This window comes from Protobothrops mucrosquamatus, unplaced genomic scaffold (genome assembly GCF_001527695.2).
Source record: "Protobothrops mucrosquamatus isolate PMUCROS unplaced genomic scaffold, P.Mucros_1.0 scaffold4593, whole genome shotgun sequence".
Taxonomy (NCBI): Eukaryota; Metazoa; Chordata; class Lepidosauria; order Squamata; family Viperidae; genus Protobothrops; species Protobothrops mucrosquamatus.
In genome coordinates, this window is record NW_015390496.1 from 44,571 (window position 1) to 65,218 (window position 20,648).

A 20,648-nucleotide genomic window follows, 5' to 3' on the forward strand; every position below is an offset into this window, starting at 1 on the left:
ATCCAGGAGGACTCCCAGATTGCGCGCCCTCTCTGAGGGGGCCAAAAATTCGCCCCCTATAGACAGCGATGGAACCAACTGACTATGCCGGGGCGCCGGCAGCCACAGCCACTCGGTCTTGGAAGGGTTGAGTCTGAGTCTGTTCCTTCCCATCCAGACCCGTACGGCCTCCAGGCAACGGGCCATCACGTCAAGGGCAACATGCCAGTTGCCAAGCATCCGGATTTTGATCACCGGGATGTCGCAACGGTTGTGAAGTGTGAAAAACGGGGACGAGTCGCTTCTTTTCAGTCCAGTTCTAGCTTTGAACGGTCACTAAACAAACAGCTGTAACTTGAGGACTTACCTGTGTCGGGAGTTATAAGTGGTCCATTTGATTTAGAGCTGTCTCTTATGCTTTCAAAAAAGCTAAAAAGGGTTTCCAATCTTTTGAGAATGGCGAGACCCATTAACAAACTTTTGGTCTACAAAATGCAAATTGAAATACTGAATTAATAATAATAATAATAATAATAATAATAATAATAATAGTTGGAAAGGACCTTAGAGGTCATCTAGTCCAACCCCCTGCTCAGGCAGGAAACCCTATACCATTTCAGACAAATGGCTATCCAGTCTCTTCTTAAAAACTTCCAGTGTTGGAGCATTTACGGCTTGGAGGCAGGTTGTTCCACTGATTAATTGTTCTCACTGTCAGGAAGTTTCTCCTTAGTTCTAGGTTACTTCTCTCCTTGGTTAGTTTCCATCCGTTGCTTCTTGTCCTGCCTTCAGATGCTTTGGAGAATAGGTGGACCCCCCCCTCTTCTTTGGTGGACCCCCCTGAGATACTGGAACGCTGCTATCAGGTCCCCCCTCGTCCTTCTCTTCATTAAACTAGACATCCCCAATTCCAGCAACCGTTCCTTATATGTTTTAGCCTCCAGTCCCCTGATCCTCTTTTTTGCTCTTCTCTGCACTCTTTCTAGAGTCTCAACATTACATGATTCAGAATAACAGGGACCTTGGAGTACCAATTACTTCTTGTCCTGCCTTTGGGTGCTATGGAGAATAAATTGCCCCCCTCTTTCTTGTACAGCCCTTCAAGTATCAGGTCTTAGGGAAGCCTAAGCCTTAACAGAATAACAGAGGTGGAAGGGGCCATGGAGGTCTTCTAGTCCAACCCCCTGCTCATAGAGGAGACCCTATATCTTTCCAGACAAGTGGCTGTCCAGTCTCTTCTTAAAAACCTCCAGTGATGGAGCACCCACAACGTCTGGAGGCAAGTCGTTCCACTGATTAATTGTTCTGTCGGGAAATTTCTCCTTAAGTTTAATTCTTCCATTCATTTCATTTACATTTTTTTTCATGTAGCTCCCCCCGTCCCGAATGAAGCGTAATATAAAGACAGAATTTGTTTACGGCTGGTGTAAGATTTTCGAGCGGACATTTTGTTTTTATTTTTCAGAGAGCAAACGGGGCCACTGCGGTCTATTAAAATGGTGCAAAGGATAGGGAGTCCTTTGTCCCTCTCCTTCCATCTGCTTCTATCCTCGCCATCGATCCCTCGCAGAAAAAAAATAGAAATAGAAAGCAGGCAGGAAGATTCATGGAACTGCACGCTGTGTACAGGATTTGGATTAAAGGGAGGGAGACTACGATCTGTTATTGCCACCTAGTGCTAGGAAAGACCGGTAGTAAAATGAGAGCAGCCCTCCTCTGAAAAACATGAGCATAAATTGGTGGCTACAACAAGGGTGAAGAACAACGTAATCCCAAAGGTGTTTTTTTTTTCAGGATGGACTTTCTTGGTTTTTCTTTGAAGACGTTTCGCTTCTCATCCAAGAAGCTTCTTCAGCAGTAACACGTCTTCAAAGAAAACCAAGAAAGTCCCGTTTGCCTTCGGAAAAGCGCCTTAGGGACAACCATGACCTGGATGATTGAGAATCTCCACAGACAGAAACGTGCAGAGTTATTTTACAGTTGGTAAGGATTCTTATTGGTTGTGCTGGTTCAGCATCACCCACCGGTTAAAATCTTCAAACATTTTCTAGCTCCCAGATGAACTCCAAGTTGGAATGGCTTTTAATCTCTCTCTCTTTGGGGCTTCCTCTCCTTCAGTCAGTGGTTCCACTATAGATACGAGTCCTTTACTGGAAACCAGATGATGGGATAGGGAGAATAGAATAGAAATAGAACATAGACTATAGAATAGAATATAGACTATAAGAATAGAATAGAATACAGAAATAGAATAGAATAGAGACTATAGGAATAGAATAGAATAGAGACTATAGGAATAGAATATAGAGTATAGAATAATAGAATAGGATAGGATAGGAGCTGGAAGGGACCTTGGAGGTCATCTAGTCCAGCCCCCTGCTCAAGCAGGAGACCCTATAGCAGTGATGGCGAACCTTTTAGAGACTGAGTGCCCAAACTGCAACCCAAAACCCACTTATGCATCGCCGAGTGCCGAGTGGGTGTGGCCAATGGGGTGGACGTGGCTGCGGTGGTAACAGCAGACTGGGTGGGACTAAAAATTTCAATCAATCAATTCCAACTTTGCAAGATGATTTTTTTTCCCGCGAGACGTTGAAATTGACTGATTTTTTTTTTTGCACACGGCAGCGGAGGCCTAAAGTGAAAATATTTTATAAAACCCAGCTGCAGGCCTAGGACTGGGGCGACGGCGGACATACCCATAGAGAGGGCTCTGATTGCTGCAGAGGAATAGAATAGGACAGGAGACCCTATAGTCTCTTTCTAAAAATCTCCAGTGATGGAGCGCCCACGATTTCTGAAGGCAAGCTGGTCCTCACTGTGCTTCGTTGCAACATAAAAGTGTCTGATTACTCCAGGTTCTCCTTTTAGGAAGAAGAGGGAGATTGCCGCTGGGACGGACAGCAGTTTCCCTGGAACTTAATTGTGGTTGCAAAACGAGGACTACCTGTACCTGTGAGTTCAGGAGCACCTTGGATGCCCACCTGTGGCTATCTAGCCCAGGGGGTCTTCAAACTTGGCCCTTTTAGGACTTGTGGACTTCAACTCCCAGAATCCCTCAGCCAGCGTGCCTGGCTGAGGAATTCTGGGAGTTGAAGTCCACAAGTCCTAAAAGAGCCAAGTTTGAAGACCCGTGATACAGACTTTAAGAGGAGTGGACTTCAACTCCCAGAATTCCTCAGCCAGCGTGCCTGGCTGAGGAATTCTGGGAGTTGAAGTCCACAAGTCCTAAAAGGGCCAAGTTTGAAGACCCCTGATCTAGCCGGACAGAGGGGGCAGAAGCCCCTCCCCCTCCAAGTAGGCCCCACCCACCACTATTTATTATCAGGGTCCAGCAGTCTCTGAGATGACAGCAGGCGCACCTGAGAAAAGGGGCGGGGGGAGGAGTCAGGAAACCCCCCGGCCAATCAAGGGGAGCAGGAGGAGGAGCCTCCGCAGGACCCTCCCCTTCGATTGCGCAATTCCCGGGACTGACGTCGCAGGGACGCACAGCAGCCTTCCCCAACGCGGCGCCCTCCAGACCACGAAACTCCCCTCGCTTGGGGGCGGGGCCACGGGGGCTGTGACGTAGAGCGTGGGGGCGGGGCTCGCGCGCCAGCCCTCCCCCTCCCCCCGTGCGAACGCGTCCACGTCTCTGGGGGACGTGTGTGGGGGGGGTGGCTAAGCGGTCCGCTTCGTCCCTTCAGCCCCCCTCGGCTTGAAAACACGGGCCAGCCCTTCTTCCCCGTCCCACACTCACCGCGGGCTACCTTCCCGTTTTCCTTCGGCCGCGGCCGCCGCTCGCAGGGCGCTGGGCGAAGCTCCCCTTTCTCCCCCGCAGGACCACTTCCGGTCAGGTGGCGTCACGCACTTCCGGCGAAGAGCCTAACGGCCGAAGTTAACCTCGGCGACAGAGGAAAACCTCGCGCAGGCGCTGTTTGGAAAAGGTAGCTTCGGGCCGGAAGGGAATGGAAGCGGGCGCCTCGTCCGCTTCCGCGCGCATGCTCGGAGAAAGAAGCGACGACGACGACGACATTGCGCAGGCGCCAGAGGGCGCTCGTGGAAGTCGGTGGTCCTCGACCTACGACCGCAATTGAGCCCAACCTTCATGTTGCTAAGCAGGACCGTCGTTGAGCGGGTTTTGCCCCGTTTTACAAATTTTCTTGTCGCTCTCTTTAAGGGAATTTGCAAGGTGTTAAGTTAGTCACACGGTCGTTAAGCGAATCTGACTTTGCTCGTCGGAAGGTCGCAAAAGGGGATCACGCGATCCTTGGGACGCTGTGATCGTCATAAGTACGAGTCAGTTGCCGAGCGTCTGAATTTTGATCATATGTGACCCTGGGGACGCTGCAATGGTCGTTAAGGGTGAAAAATGGCTCTGGGTCCCTTTTTTCCGTGCCGTCACCTTGAACGGTCACTAAATGAATGGCTGTAAGTCGAGGACTACCTGTAAAACCAGGAAACAACAGTGCCTTTTTTTTATGATGATTAAATAATGTCACTCAAGGCTTCTTGAGTCTGTTTGATGGACCAGGGAAAGGAGGACACATTTGCAAGGTCAAAATACCTGAACGTTTGAAGGATAACGATTGTGAAAAGCGTCCAGATGTCATTTTTTTATTTTTAAAAAAAGATACTCCAAAAGTTGGACAATAATTGAGGTGAGGTGCTTTTCTGAGCTTGATGGTTTTCTTGCAGATTTTTCGCAGTGATGATGTTACCCAGTTGGGTCATGAAACGTCTGCAAGAAAACCAGCAAATTCAGAGAGCACCAAGGACCCCACAGTCCTCCTCCTCCGTCAACCCCACTCCCTTCTAGTACTGATGATGTTACCTAGTTGGATCATGAAACATCTGCAAGAAAACCACCAAGCTCAGAGAGCACCAAGGACCCCCACAGCCCTCCTCGTCCTTCTCCTCCTCTCTGCAAACTGCCCCCCTCCGTTCTAGCACTGATGATGTTACCTAGTTGGGCAATGAAACGTCAGCAAGAAAACCACCAAGCTCAGAGAGCACCAAGGACCTCACAGTCCTCCTCTTCCTCTTCCTCCTCCTCCTCCTCTCTGTAAAAGCCAACTGGAAATGCTGTAAATCAGATATTTTCAAACGCGGGAATTCTAGCAAGGCAGTAGCTGTGCAGCTAATTTTCCGCACGGGCAAGAATTGAATCGGCTTAAGAGTCTAATAATCCTAGATCTGTTTGTTCAGAAGATAGTCACACGATCCGGTCTAATCTTTTGTAAGTATTGTTAAGTTTCTGTGGCTATAGAAATAACACTTGGATTCCTAGCCTGGAGCCCTTTGGAATTCAGGGGCGTTTACTTCTGATTAAATCTGATTTTAAGTTTCTGATGCCATTGTGCAGATCCAGAATCACTTGAGAGTTAATCTAAGACAGGGGTCTTCAAACTTGGCCCTTTTATGACTTGTGGACTTCAACTCCCAGAATTCTTCAGTCAGCATGCCTGGCTGAGAAATTCTGGGAGTTGAAGTCCACAAGTCATAAAAGGGCCAAGTTTGAAGACCCCTGATCTGTAACACTGCATTCACTTTCCAAAGTTGTGCTAGACGGGACTTTTGTTAATCTCACTTTTCAAAGCGTCCCAAGCTTCTTGGGTGGTTTTGCCCTTCAGGATTCTCATCCAAGGCCTCCTTCCCAAGTTCTCTCTAGGTATATTGAAATCAACTCTCTTAAAGTCCAAGAGGGAAGGACGGGAAACAATGGTTGGAAGCTGATCAAAGAGAGAAGCAACCTGGCATTAAGGAGAAACTTCCTGACAGTGAGGACAATTAACAAGTGGAACAGCTTGCCACCAGAAATTGTGGGCTGGAAGTTTTTAAAAAGGGACTGGACAGTCATCTGTCTGAGATGGTATAGGTCCTCCTGCTTGAGCGGGGGGCTGGACTAGAAGACCTCCAAGGTCCCTTCCAGCTCTATTCTGTTCTGTTCTGTTCTAGTTTGGCTTTGTTCTATGATCGCTTGTGCTTGTATAATGTTGAATTCCAATACAGATAGTCCTCTACTAATGACAACAATTGAGCTCCAAGTTTCTGTCACTAAGCAAGACCCGTGTGAAGTGAATTTTGCCCCATCTTACGATCAATATTTCCTAGAAATATAGGAAAGGTTTTTCCTGTTGAACTTCCTGCAAATGGTACATGATCTCACTTTGGAAATAAAATGGTTCGGAAGTGGACTTTTTCAAAGTTTTCTGTTCTTATCAGCTGAGAGGCAGACAAAGGACAGAGGCCAAGCTAATAAATTACCCGAATCAATCATTTTTTTCAATGTTCTCCAGAACAAACATTCCACGTTTACAATCCAGTTTTACATTTGGACACTTACATCGGCAGGACAAAATTCTTTTTAGTCAATGCGATCCTCGTTTTTTAAAAATCCCTTTAGAAAAGTCAACCAGCGTTTTAAAAACTAGAATTACAATTGAATTCTCTGAAAGCTATTCTTGGCCTCTAGGAAGTCTCACCACTGTTTGATTTTTAGTTCGATCATTTACCGACATTAACAAAAAAACAAAATATCAAATGAAAACAAATTTTAAAAGCAGCAGTCAGGTTATCCAGCCAAATGAGTTTCATAAAAAAAAAAAAAAAGCCTCCAGTGAGAGGCATGACTAAAATAATGTGGAAATTGATGACAGGCCCGTTAATTAAATCTGCTGTTTAGCAAAGGCCTTAATTGGTCTGTGACAAGTTCCCGGAATAAATGCAATGAAGAGTCGATTGCTTCTCTGTTCTTCTTAATGCTGCTTCCTCTTTCTGTTTGAATAACCAACCGAGAGTCCTGCATATATAATAAATATCTATTATCCGTGAGGTCCAGTTACAGTAATAACTGAGAGATGAATTTGGATGTCCTCTAGAGGACTGGAATGGAGATTTGAGCTGAAACGTGTGAAGAACAGTTGCGGGAATTGGATGTGTTTATTTTAATGAAAAAAAGGACCCGGAGTGACATGATAGCAGTCTTCCAATATTTGAGGGGCTGCCACAAAGAAGAGGGGAGGGTCAACCTGTTCTCCAAAGCACCGGAAGGCAAGGGGTTTCAGAAGTGGTTGGCCATTGCCTCCTTCCTAGGGCTGAGAGAGGAGGACTGGCCCAAAGTCACCCAGCCAGCTTTCATACCTAAGGCGGGACTAGAACTCACCGTCTCCTGATGATTGACTCAAAATCACCCAGCTGGTTTTCATGCCTAAGGCGGGACTAGAACTCACCATCTCCTGGTGATTGGCCCAAAGTCACCCAACCACCTTTCATAGCTAAGGCGGGACTAGAATTCACCGTCTCCCCGTGATTGGCCCAAAGTCACCCAGCCGGCTTTCATGCCTAAGGCGGGACTAGAACTCACCGTCTCCTGGCGATTGGCCCAAAGTCACCCAGCCGGCTTTCATGCCTAAGGCGGGACTAGAACTCACCGTCTCCTGGTGATTGGCCCAAAGTCATCCAGCTGGCTTTCATGCCTAAGGCGGGACTAGAACTCACCGTCTCTGTATCTCTTTTACCGTTTTAAATGGAGGGGGAGTCTTGCTCCATTTTTTTTTCTCCTTGAATAAAAATTTTTCAGTGCCAGATGGGGATTAAGATAGATCAATACACATATAATGTGTATTGATCTATTTATATATATATACTGTATATATTTATATATGTTACAAATGTATATACACAAACACAATACTTCTATATAGCCTTGTGTGTGTGTGTTTGTATATATGTATATATGTGTGTATGCATGCATGTATATATATGTATGTGTGTGTGTGTATATGTATATATGTATATTTGTAAATATGTATTTATATATATCTATATCTATATATATTTATATTTTAAAATATATTTTTATATATATATATATTTACATTATCAAAAAAAACCACCCTCTTGGATGGCAGTAGTTGTTTTCGTATTTAAAGGGTCACGAAACCGAGTTATGCCATAGGTTTAAGCAATTATTTAAAAACTGTTAGTTTTGTTATACAAAAAGACCGTGACTTTCTTTTATTAAATGCAAACAATCAGAAAGGCAAAGTCGATCAAACACGGTTTGAATGCAAAAAAACTAGGTAAGAAGAGTTTGGTTTTGTTTTTTACTCTTTTAATTCTCTTTTTCTTCTTCTCTTTTGAGAAGAACGGTCTCCTCAAAGATAGTTCCAAAAAATAAAAATAATAATAAATCAACAGTCGAGAGTATGTGACAAAGGATTAACAGTTCTGATTCGGGAAGAAGGCCTGGCTTCAATTCGCAGGAAGAGCAGAGAAAAACAGGCGGAGGCTTTTAAATAAGGATATATAAAAGAACATCAAGGCAATTTGGCTTCCAAACTACCGGCCGTGCTCGGCTTACGACGGTTCATTTAGTGACTATTTAAAAAAGTGACTTACAACCTTTTTTTTTTTGCACTTACAACCTTGGTAGCATCACTGCGGTCACGTGATCGAAATTCAGACGCTGGGCCACTGACTCGTACTTGTGACGGTTGTCCCGGGGACATGTGATCCCCTTTTGTGACAACGTCAATGGGGAAAGCCAGATTCATTTAACAACCCAGTCACTAATGTAACCAGTGCAGTGATTCGCTTAATAGATGTGGCGAGGAAGGTCATGAAATGGTCGTAAAACGTGCGACCGCTGAGCCCCAAATTTTGCCGTCGACCCAAGCCCAACAAGATTACGGACCCAAAAAACTAAACAGAAAAGGAGACGTCTTGTTGTAATCCTGGAGGAATCCAGAACAACTTTGGTACCATCTAAAAGTTGAGAATTTGCCAAGATGCCTCTTATAACCTTTCTGGATTCTTCTGCTCTTCCTGCACAACATCGTTGCAGAGAAATCTTTTTTTTTTTTTTGGCCCTCTTTGTACACATCTTTTTGCTTTAATCATCACATAAACAGACACAGAGCGTATTTACATCCCAGTAACTTTGCTTCTGTATAATGCTTTAGCCGTGTTATCAGTAAACTCTTCTCTTTGCGTTTCCATTAATGTCCCTTTCCACCGGCAAAAATCGGTTCGCCGTGGCCTCGGATAGTTAAGTTCCGCGCTCAATTCAAGAATGGCGAATCGTCTTTAAAAAAAAAAAAAATCTAAGACAGCATATGTAGAGATATAGATATAATATATTATATATTCTTTGTTTTCTCTTACCGGGCGAGGTACAAAAAAAAAGTGCCATTTTTTTTCCCAAACCCCCCCCCCCAAAAAAACCTGATGTCTTCCCACAGGCAAGACAAGTCACAATTTACGAAAAGACCTGACAGAGACTTTTGAGTCACTCAACACAAAAAGAAAGAAAATAAAGGGAAAGAAGGAAAGAAGAGGAGATGAGAGAGGAAGAAGAGAAGAAAGAAGAAGCAGAGGAGAGAAGAGAGAGAGGGAGAAGAGAGGGAGAGGAAAAGCAGAGAGAAGAGAGAGGGAAAGGAGAGGAGAGAGAGGAAGAGGAAGGAAGAGAGGAGAGGAAGAGGAAAGAAGAGAAGAAGAGACGAGAGGAGAGGAGAGAGGAAGATGAGCATAGAGGAGAGAAGAGGAGGGAGAGGACGAGGAGAGAAGAGAGGAGAGAGAAGAAGAGAGGGAAAGGAGAGGAGGGAGAGGAAGAGAGAAGAGGAAGGGAGGAGAGGAGAGGAAGAGGAAAAGAGGAGAGGAGAGGAGGATGAGCGCAGAGGAGGGAGAGGAAGAGGAGAAGAGAGGGAAAGGAGAGAGGAGAGAGAAGAGAGGGAAAAGAGAGGAGGGAGAGGAAGAGAGAAGAGGAGAGAAGAAGAGAGGGAGAAGAGGAGGGAGAGGAGAGGAAGAGAGGAGAGGAAGAGGAAAAGAGCAGAGGAGAGGAGAGAGGAAGACGAGCGCAGAGAGAAGAGGGAGTGGAAGAGGAAAGAGAGGAGAGAGAGAGAAGAAAAAGGAGAAGAGAGGATAGAGAAAGAAGCCAGCAGAGGAGAGAGGAAGAAGAGAGGAGGGAGAGGAGGAGAAGAGAAAAACCTCGGTTGATCCAAGTACGTGCCGAACGTAAAATCACGCAGAACAAGAAAGGTGGGGATTTTGCAGGCGGTTACTGGTGAAAAATGGTTTTTCGGTGGGATAAAGAGAGGTGCTTTCTTCTTGCCCCCCAAAAACTGGATCTCGGAGCATAATTTTTTTTTTAACTCCTAGGAAATCCACCTGGCGTGGGATGCAGGACAGTGATCCCAGCTAGTTCTCGACGTACCATCATTTGTTTAGTGACCGGCTGAAGTTGCAGTGGTACTGAAGAAAAATGTCTTACGATGGGTTTTCAGGCCTACGACCGTCGCCAACATCCCTATAATCACATGATCAAAATTTGGGTGCCTTTCCCCCCCCCCAGCCGGTTTCTGACAAGCAAAGTCAAGGCGGGAAAGCCAGATTCGCTGGATGACCATGGGATCTGCTTAACGACTTTGGCAAAAAAAAAAAAACACAACCTTGTACTCCTGGACGAGAGTCACTTAACAGCCCTCCTTGCTGAGCAGTGGAAATTCTGGCCCCAATTGTGGTTGTTAAGTTGGGGACGAGCGGTACCGACATTTTAAAATGTGGATTCTCCTAGGCTAATGGTGAGGCAACCTTGGCTCTTTTAGGACTCGTGGACTTCAACTCCCAGAATTCCTCAGCCGGCCACGCTGAGGGGAAAGAGAGGTTTCCAAGCTGAGCCATGCTGGCTCAGGAATTCTGGGAGATGAAGTCCGCGAGTCATGAAGGGGCCTAGGCCTAGGCCGGCAACCTTGGCTCTTTTATGACTGGTGGACTTCAACTCCCAGAATTCCTGAGCCAGCCACGCTGAGGGGAAAGGGAGAGTTTCCAAGCTGAGCCATGCTGGCTCAGGAATTCTGGGAGTTGAAGTCCACGAGTCATAAAGGGGCCTTAGTTCCCCATGCTGGCTCAGGAATTCTGGGAGTTGAAGTCCACAAAGCATAAAGGAACCATTGTTCCCCATGCTGGTTCAGGAATTCTGGAAGTCCAGAAGTTATAAAGGGGCCTTAGTTCCCCATGCTGACTCAGGAATTCTGGGAGTTGAAATACACAATCATAAAGGGGTCACAGTTCCCTATACTAGCTCAGGAATTCTGGGAGTTGAAGTCCACAAAGCATAAAGGAACCATTGTTCCCCCTGCTGGCTCAGGAATTCTGGGAGTTGAAGTCCACGAGTCATAAAGGAGCCATAGTTCCCCCTGCTGGCTCAGGAATTCTGGGAGTTGAAGTCCAGAAGTTGTAAAGGGGCCAGAGTTCCTCATGCTGACTCGGGAATTCTGGGAGTTGAAGTCCATGAGTCATAAAGGAGCCAGAGTTCCCCATGCTGACTCGGGAATTCTGGGAGTTGGAGTCCACAATCACAAAGGGGCCACAGTTCCCCATGCTGGCTCAGGAATTCTGGGAGTTGAAGTTCGCGAGTCATGAAGGGGCCTAGGCCTAGGCAGGCAACCTTGGCTCTTTTATGACTGGTGGACTTCAACTCCCAGAATTCCTGAGCCAGCCATGCTGAGGGGAAAGGGAGAGTTTCCAAGCTGAGCCATGCTGGCTGAGGAATTCTGGGAGTTGAAGTCCACGAGTCATAAAAGAGCCAAGGTTGCCTACCCCTGGCCTAGGCTAATGGTGAGGCAAATGTTTAGTAGTACAGCTATCTTGCCTTCTATGATCTAGCAAAATTACTACAAAACTTCTCTTCTCATGCCAGCTTTTTTTCCTTCTTTCCTTCCCTTTCCCCTTCCTTCTTTCTCTTTCTTCCTTCGATCTTCCTTCCTAAAGTTCTTCTTTCCTTCCTCCCTCCCTCCCTTTCTCCTTCCTAAGATCTTCCTTCCTTCCTTCCTTTCCTTCCCTTCTTTTTCCCTTCAATCTTCCTTCCTTCCTAAAGTTCTTTCTTCTTTCCTCCCTCCCTTCCTCCTTCCTTCCTAAGATCTTCCCTCCCTCCTCCCTTTCCATCCATTCATCCATCAGCACGATATTAACCTCAGTCACTTACCTGAAGCGTTTGTAAGTACAGCTAGTCCACAACTTACACAGTCCATTTAGTGGCCGTTCAAAGTCATAAAAGGGCCAAGTTTGAAGACCCCGATACAGATTTTAAGAGGAGTGGACTTCAACTCCCAGAATTCCTCAGCCAGCGTGCCTGGCTGAGGAATTCTGGGAGTTGAAGTCCACAAGTCATAAAAGGGCCAAGTTTGAAGACCCCTGATGCAGACTTTAAGAGGAGTGGACTTCAACTCCCAGAATTCCTCAGCCAGCGTGCCTGGCTGAGGAATTCTGGGAGTTGAAGTCCACAAGTCATAAAAGGGCCAAGTTTGAAGACCCCTGGTACAGACTTTAAGAAAAGTGGACTTCAACTCCCAGAATTCCTCAGCCAGGCACGTCATAAAAGGGCCAAGAATGAAGACCCCTGATACAGACTTTAAGAGGAGTGGACTTCGACTCCCAGAATCCCTCAGCCAGCGTGCCTGGCTGAGGAATTCTGGGAGTTGAAGCCCACAAGTCATAAAAGGGCCAAGTTTGAAGACCCCTGATGCAGACTTTAAGAGGAGTGGACTTCAACTCCCAGAATCCCTCAGCCAGGCACGTCATAAAAGGGCCAAGTTTGAAGACACCCTGCTCTAGAAGGACGTACAGTAAGTGCTGTTCCTTATTTTCCAGCAGGCTTAAAAAAAAATGCCTTTTGAGGTATCCTATAATTGACGACCACTTTTAAACTGCTCAGTAGGTAGGCTTCCTCCCAATAAACCTTGGGAATTGTAGTTTTCTCAGGGAACCGTGGCATTCTTTGGGAAAGACGAACGTCTTCTCTCCCTGGAGCGATAGAAGTTAAGGGGGAGGTGGGTCAGAAAACTCCCACCTGCCATAACTTCAAAGGTTCAACTCTATTCTCATAGAAGAGAATATTTGTAGCTCAAGGTTGAGCTGAGGGGTCCTTGGTGCCCTCTGAGCTTAGTTATTTTCTTGTAGACGTTTCCTGACCCAACTAGGCAACATCATCAGTGCTAGAAGAGAGGGGGGCTGTGGATTGGAAGAGGAGGAGGAGGAAGAGGAAGAGGAGGAGGACAATAACTGTGGGGTCCTTGGTGCTCTCTGAGCTTAGTTATTTTCTTGCAGACGTTTCATGACCCCACTAGGTAACATCATCAGTGCGAGAAGGGTTGGAGGAGGAGGAGGAGGAGGAGGAGGAGGAAGAGGAGGAGGGCAACAACTGTGTGGTCCTTGGTGCTCTCTGAGCTTAGTTATTTTTTTGCAGACATTTCATGACCCAACTAGGTAACATCATCAGTGCGAGAAGGGTTGGAGGAAGAAGAGGAGGAGGAGGAGGAGGAGGTGGAGGAGGAGGACGACGACTGTGGGGTCCTTGGTGCTCTCTGAGCTTAGTTATTTTCTTGCAGACATCTCATGACCCAACTAGGTAACATCATCAGTGCTAAAAAAGAGTGGGGTTTGCTTCTCTTTTTATATACAAGTCAGCGTTAATGGGAGTATTCCAGGTAGTTTGTTCATTGTTAGCTTGTTTGTCTGAGTTAGTAGTTCCTTTTAATGGGGTATATTGTTTGCTTGTGGATGGTTGGTCTAGTTAGTATTAACCTTGGTTTTAACCTCTGCTAATCTGGGTCTTGATTGCTGCTGGGTCTTTTTGTTTCCTTTTGGGTTTTTTGATTGTCTCTCTTGAACGGTGTGTAAATGTCGTTTATCTCTATGCGTCTGTGGATGGCCAATTTATCTGAGTGCCAGGCTTCCAGGAATTCTCCCGCATTTGGGGACTCAGCTTGGCCTAGGATGCTCACACTTTCCCAGCTGGAACTATAGTTAGATCGGTCCATGTGAAAGAGTTTACATCAGGGGTGTCAAACTCGCCACGTGACGTGACGTATCGCGACTTTCTCTCCATCGCCGGCAATGGGGTGGGCGCGGTTTCGGCATGACGCATCCGGCCCGCGGGCCGGCAGTTTGACACCCCTGATTTACATCATGTCTTCGGACTGCTAGTTAATATTCATGCAGACGATCTGCTAGTCTCCTGCCCTGTTTACCCCTCAAAGCACTGATGGTGCTACCTAGCTGGGTCAGAAAATGTCTGCAAGGACACAACCAAGTGCAGAGAGCACCAAGGACCCCACAGAGCTAAACGTGCCATATAAAGGATTTCAGAAGGGAGTCGAGATTGTAGTGCATTGGCTAATGGAGTCATAACAACAACAACAACCATAAAAAACCCCACCACATCAACTAAAAAGTACTCCTGATGACAAACCATCCCTGGAACACAAAGGTATACCTGTGGCTTTCCCCACCCCCACCCCCCACCCCAATAAAAGCAATTTGTAGAGCACCAAAGTTATGTCTGAGGGGCCAAGTGCAAAGATTTATGCTGCTGGTTACGTCACATATTCTACTCGGGAAGATCTCCAGCGGAATGACAGGCACCATAATTAGAAAAAAAACGTACTCCAAATGCCTCGGTTCTTCTTTTAGATTTCGGTGGACTCTATCCTTTCCAGTCTGGATGGAGTCCACGTTTTCTTTTCGTCGGCGTGGGAGAGGCCGGCGGCCTTGCTGGTCATCTCGTTCACCTTGTGCTCCAGAAGTTGGTTCTTCTGATACATCTCCACGTAGTTCAACTGCAGCTGCTTCTGGTACTTGATGACCTTCTCCTTCTCCTCCTGCCACGTGCAACGCTCCTCCGCAAAGTCCACAATTTGCTGCTCCCGCAACTGGCGCTCGGCTTTCAGCTCCCCCTGGAGCCTCTCCACTTCTCTTCTCAAGGCGTTGAGGTTCTCCTCGCTCTGTCGTTTCATCTTGGCCTCGTCGCTCTCGCAGGCCAAGGGGTCCCTGGCGAGCTTCTCGGGCAGTTCCGAAGGGACGGGGTTGGGGTGTCCTCCCAGCTGCGCCAGCGTCTGCTTCAGGTTGGAGACTTCCAGCTCGCACTGGCCGAGCTTCTCCCGCAACATCTGGACCTCGTCCATCTTCAGCTGGAGCTCGTTCTCGCAGAAGTCCAGGCTGAGGGTCTTGGTGCTGTAGGAGTCCTTAAGCGTCAAGAACTGCTCGTCCTTCTCTCTGAGGAAGCTCTGGCCTTCTTTGAGTTGGGTACGCAGCCCCACGATCTCGTTCAGCTTTTGGGAGACGTCGGCTTGAGAGTCCTTCAGTTGCTGCTTCAGCAGGGAAATCTCGCCAGCCTTTTGGCACACCTGGAAGAGAGAAGATTCCCATGAGGTAACCTCTTAAAAGCAGGGGTCCTCCAACCCGGCCCTTTTATGACTCGCGGACTTCAACTCCCAGAATTCCTCAGCCAGCGTGCCTGGCTGAGGAATTCTGGGAGTTGAGGTCCACCAGTCATAAAAGGGCCAAGTTTGAAGACCCATGATATAGACTTTAAGAGGAATGGACTTCAACTCCCAGAATTCCTCAGCCAGCGTGTCTGGCTGAGGAATTCTGGGAGTTGAAGTCCACCAGTCATAAAAGGGCCAGTTTGAAGACCCGATATAGACTTTAAGAGGAGTGGACTTCAATTCCCAGAATTCCTCAGCCAGCGTGCCTGTCTGAGGAATTGTGGGAGTTGAGGTCCACCAGTTATAAAGGGCCAAGTTTAAAGACCCAATATAGACTTTAAGAGGAGTGGACTTCAACTCCCAGAATTCCTCAGCCAGCATGCCTGTCTGAGGAATTCTGGGAGTTGAAGTCCACGAGTCATAAAAGGGCCAGGTTTGAAGACCCGATATAGACTTTAAGAGGAGTGGACTTCAACTCCCAGAATTCCTCAGCCAGCGTGCCTGGCTGAGGAATTCTGGGAGTTGAAGTCCATGAGTCATAAAAGGGCCCAGTTTGAAGACCCCTGTCTTAAACAAAGTCAGTTCCTGGGCATGACCAAATGTAGTTTCAGATCTGCACAGGAGACAAACTGAGCCCTTGTGAAGGACCTATAATCACCCGATAGTATCCCTGGCTCCTTTCATCACATTAGACCCTAGATCAGGGGTGGGGAACCATGGCTCTTTTGTGACCCGTGGACTTCAACTCCCAGAATTCCTCAGCCAGCATGGGGAACTGTGGCCCCTTTATGACCTATGGACTTTAACTCCCAGAATTCCTGAGCCAGCAGGGGAACCTGGTTAATTGTTCTCACTGTCAGGAAATTTCTCCTTAGTTCTAGGTTGCTTCTTTCCTTGGTTAGTTTCCATCCGTTGCTTCTTGTCCTGCCTTCAGGCGCTTTGGAGAAGAGCTTGACTCCCTCTTCTTTGGGGCAGCCCCTGAGATACTGGAACACTGCTATCCTGTCCCCCCTCGTCCTTCTCTTCATTAAACTAGACATTCCCAATTCCAGCAACCATTCCTTATATGTTTTAGCCTCCAGCCCCCTAATCATCTTTGTTGCTCTTCTCTGCACTCTTTCTAGAGTCTCAGCATCTTTTTTACATCGTGGCCAATTATCTCCATATTCAAGTGGTCCTCAACGTACGACCACAGCTGAGCCTAGAATTATGGTCATACGTCATTGTGCTCCCAAAGGTGCTTTTTTTCAGCAGGCAAGCGGATTGCCTCGTTTTTCTTTGAAGACGTTTCGCTTCTCATCCCAGAAGCTTCTTCGGCTCCGACTGGATGGTGGGGAAGAAGTCAGAGCCAAAGAAGCTTCTGGGAAGAGAAGGGAAACATCTTCAAAGAAAAACGAGGAAATCCGCTTGCCTCCCCCAAAAAGCACCTTTGGGACAACCCTGACTGGAATGACGGAGAAGCTCCGCTGACTTTAACCATCATTGTACTCGTTACACCACCTGCGCAATCCTGGCTCCCCTTGCTGCAGTTGCTATTGGGAGCACACGGTGCCTCAAGGGGTGTGTGGGAGCCCCTGGGTGGCTGAACGAATTGTCGTAAGGTGAGGACTACCTGTAGTTGGAAGAGGACAGAGAAGGAGAAGACTCCCTTCTCTCAAAACTACTACGGGCTGTCCAGGAGACCACTCACAACGTTGGTTGAATCCCTTGTTTGGTGTTGACCCTGGTTGACGCTCACCTCCCATCGGGTCTCTTCCATCTTGGGAAGGAACTCGGCCTGCTCTTTCTTGAAAGCCACAAATTTCTTCTCCAGCTCTTCCCGTTGTTGAAGGAGTTGAGCCACGTCATCCTGGAGCTTCTTCTTCTCCTGCTGGAGCTTAAAGATCTGGAGCTGGAGAGCCTGTTGAGTTCTCTGGGCCTTCTTGGAGACCTGCTGGAACTTGTTGGCGTAGTTCTGCCTCAGCTCTTCCATCTCCCGTTCCCAAATCTTCTGCTTCTCCTCAAAGACCTGGTAGATGGCCGTCTCGCTCTTGTCCAGGTTCCTCCTCATCTGGAGGACTTCCTGCTCCTTCTCCCACAGCCGGTTCTCCAGATCTTCGATGATGTCGTCCGTGGAAGGCGAGTGGAAAGGCAGCGTCTCGTTGAGATGGTTGAGTCGGCTGAACGAAGACGTGCTCTTGGTGGAAGATCGGCCGCTGTCTGAGGTAGATATCCCGTATCCCACGACGTTCTTCTCGCCGTAGGTGGTCCCGATGCGGTTGATGTGACTGGTGGAGGCGCTCATGGGACCCACGTGCTGGCTGTAGCCCGTGCCGTAGGTGGGCAAGCTGGTTAAAGAGTTGCGCCCGGAATCGGAGAGACCACCTCCCGGATTGGTAGTCCTGTTAAGGCTGGCCTTCTCCAAGCCGCTTTTGACCGGGGCGGGACTATTGCTGTGCGTGTGGTTTAAAGTCTTTCGGTTCTCGGTGGCCACGCCGTTGTTCTGCGGTGGACACAGGTTTTGCATGGAATGGAAGTTTTTAGGAACAACTGGCTTAAAGGCTGAAGGTCTAAGTAAGGATTCAGTATTCTGAAAGAGAGAAGAAGAAGAAGGAGACAGCAAATAAAGCAGAATTTCGTTTCTCTACGGATTCATTCAATTTATTAAAGAGAATTTGCTTCTTCGTTTATTACGTTTACAGTAGTGGCCAAAACTGTGGAAACCTTTTGGGAAAAGTGTATTTTTGAGGTTTGATGGCTAATAACACCACTTTGTTTTTGGAGTAGTACCATAAAATTATATATCGACGGAAAGATAATTTAATCAAGAACGTAATGCAACAAAGTTTGTTCAGTTATCTATGAAAAATTATAGCCAAATAAGCAGAAAAAAGAAGCACAACTTGCTCAGGTTGATCTCAGGTAGCTTTCCTTCATCCGATTGTAGCCAATGAGCATGAGTATTTAGAGAGCCAATCAGGTGTCATCTTGTTTTGCCCATGAGCCAATCAGATCACAATCGGATTCGGTTATTGATGTCCTGTATTGAAGCTGAGAGGAGGACATTTGTCAGTGTGTTATGTGATCGCTATCAAGTTAGTTGGGTTTTTTTGTGTTCTTTCATTTAGTGAGCTTGCAAAACGTAATAAAATTAAAGTCACGGTGCAAAGAGTTGACTGGTCGCCCAGAAAGCGATGTAAAATAGTATTATTAGGTGAACAAGGCTACAGTTATAAAGCAATTAGAAGAAAAATGGGTGGAAACTTAACCAAAGGTGGCATTTCTACTGTACACTCTTCCCAAAAGGTTTCCACAATTTTGACCACTAGTGTACAGGTAGTCATGGACTTATGACACTTCGTTTAGCACACGGGTCTTCAAACTCGGCCCTTTTATGACTCGTGGACTTCAACTCCCAGAATTCCTCAGCCAGCGTGCCTGGCTGAGGAGTTCTGGGAGTTGAAGTCCACAAGTCATCAAAGGGCCAAGTTTGAAGACCCCTGATATAGACTTTAAGAGGAGTGGACTTCAACTCCCAGAATGCCTCAGCCAGCGTGCCTGGCTGAGGCATTCTGGGAGTTGAAGTCCACAAGTCAAAAAAGGCCAAGTTTGAAGACCCCTGGTTTAGCGACTGTTCGAACTTACAGCGGCACTGGGAATAAAGTGACTTATGACCACTTTTTCTCACTTAACGACCGTTGCAGCTTCCCCGTGGTCACAGGATCAAAATCCAGGGGCTCGTATTCGTGACGGTTGTACTGCCTCGGGGTCACGTGATCCCTTTTTGCGACCTCCTGATAAGCAAAGTCAATGGGCAAACCAGATTCACTGAACAACCGTGTTGCTCCCTTAACAATGGTTGGCTTAACAACCGTGGCAAGAAAGGTCGTAAAACGGGGCAAACCTCACTTATCTCACTGAGCGATGGAAGTTTGGGGCTCTATTGTGGTCGTAAGTCGAGGACGGCCTGTATCAGAAAGGCATGGAAGACGAGCCCCATTTTTCCTAAAGCTGCTCATAAAGCCGCTTGGAAACAAGATGGGCAGCAAATAAATTTAATAAATAAAAAAGCAACAACTTAGATCAGTGGTGGGGAACTGTGGCTCTTTTATGACTTCAACTCCCAGAATTCCTGAGCCAGCATGGGGAACCATGGCTCCTTGGTGACTTGTGGACTTCAACTCCCAGAATTCTTGAGCCAAAATGGGGGAACTGTGGCCCCTTCATGACTTGTGGACTTCAACTCCCAGAATTCCTGAGCCAGCATGGGGAACTGTGGCCCCTTCATGACTTGTGGACTTCAACTCCCAGAATTCCTGAGCCAAAATGGGGGAACTGTGGCCCCTTCATGACTCGTGGACTTCAACTCCCAGAATTCCTGAGCCAGCATGGGGAACTGTGGCCCCTTCATGACTTGTGGACTTCAACTCCCAGAATTCCTGAGCCAAAATGGGGGAACGGTGGCCCCTTCATGACTTGTGGACTTCAACTCCCAGAATTCCTGAGCCAAAATGGGGGAACTGTGGCCCCTTCGTGACTTGTGGACTTCAACTCCCAGAATTCCTGAGCCCGCATGGCTGGCGCAGGTATTCTGGGAGTTGAAGTCCACCAGCCATAAAGGGGCCATAGTCCCCTCACTTGTTAGGTTCTATATGACTGGCAAGGAACCCACCATCATCTTGGGGGTTGGACTAGAAGACCTCCAAGTTCCCTTCCGACTCTTATTTTTCTTATCTGAAGACGGAGACTCACCTGGTCCAGTTTCCCAGAGACTGGCAATATCTTTGGTGGTTTATTGGCTTCTCTGTACTGGGGCAGTGGCGGAGGCATGTTCTTCTCGTTGTTGGCCGCCACAGTCCCACAGACGTCGGCCTTCCCCTTCTCGCTCTTGCGCAAGTCCCCGTTGATGTAGATGGAATTGGAGACCTTCTCCGCCTTGCAGGTCTTCTCCTCCCCAGCGTGACGCGTGGAGAGAGAGTAGCTACTCCGGGTCCCATCCAGCTGCGGGTGGCTGTTCTGAGGCCTGGGGCCCAGGCTCTTCACGGCAAAATCCTTTTCGTGAGGGACTCCGCTGCCCACGATGCTCTGCGAGGTGGACTCGGAGCTCCTGGGGTGGAAGGCGTGGAAGGTCTCCTGGCTGTGGTAGCTGGCATCGCTCAGGATGGAGAGGGTCTCTAGTTTGGCCATGGCGAAAGGCGGAAGTCAGCGGTCCTGGAGGAAAAAGAGGGGGAAAAGCCAAAAGAGAAAAAAAAGAGCATTGAGGGGGAAAAAATGCTATTTTTTCTATGCAGTGGTGAGCATGAAAGAAACACAGAGCCGGAAAACAAGAGCTCTCAAAGCGAGACCAGGAATAAGGATTAATCTACTTTTAGAAGAGAATATTTGCAGCTCAGGGTTGAAATGCGGGGTCCTTGGTGCTCTCTGAGCTTGGTTGTTTCCTTGCAG

At 47.5% G+C, this 20,648-nt stretch overlaps 1 protein-coding gene across 1 annotated transcript; it reads right to left on the minus strand.

The window, feature by feature from the left end:
* Positions 1–14,426: 14,426 nt before the first annotated feature.
* Positions 14,427–20,390, minus strand: LZTS3 (leucine zipper tumor suppressor family member 3). The gene is made up of 3 exons (XM_015828507.1): positions 19,956–20,390; positions 16,963–17,793; positions 14,427–15,143 (listed from the first exon to the last, which is right to left on the minus strand). The coding sequence occupies exons 1-3, from the start codon at positions 20,388–20,390 to the stop codon at positions 14,427–14,429; spliced, it is 1,983 nt and encodes a 660-aa protein (XP_015683993.1).
* Positions 20,391–20,648: the final 258 nt, after the last annotated feature.

Bases quoted from the DNA above. Each gene is read 5' to 3' on its own strand.
- LZTS3 (XM_015828507.1), bottom strand. From the start codon at position 20,390: ATGGCCAAACTAGAGACCCTCTCCATCCTGAGCGATGCCAGCTACCAC. The intron at 17,794-19,955 runs GTGAGTCTCCGT...TCTCTCTTTCAG, and splicing joins TCTCTGGGAAACTGGACCAG to AATACTGAATCCTTACTTAG. The intron at 15,144-16,962 runs GTGAGCGTCAAC...TCTCTCTTCCAG, and splicing joins TGGAAGAGACCCGATGGGAG to GTGTGCCAAAAGGCTGGCGA.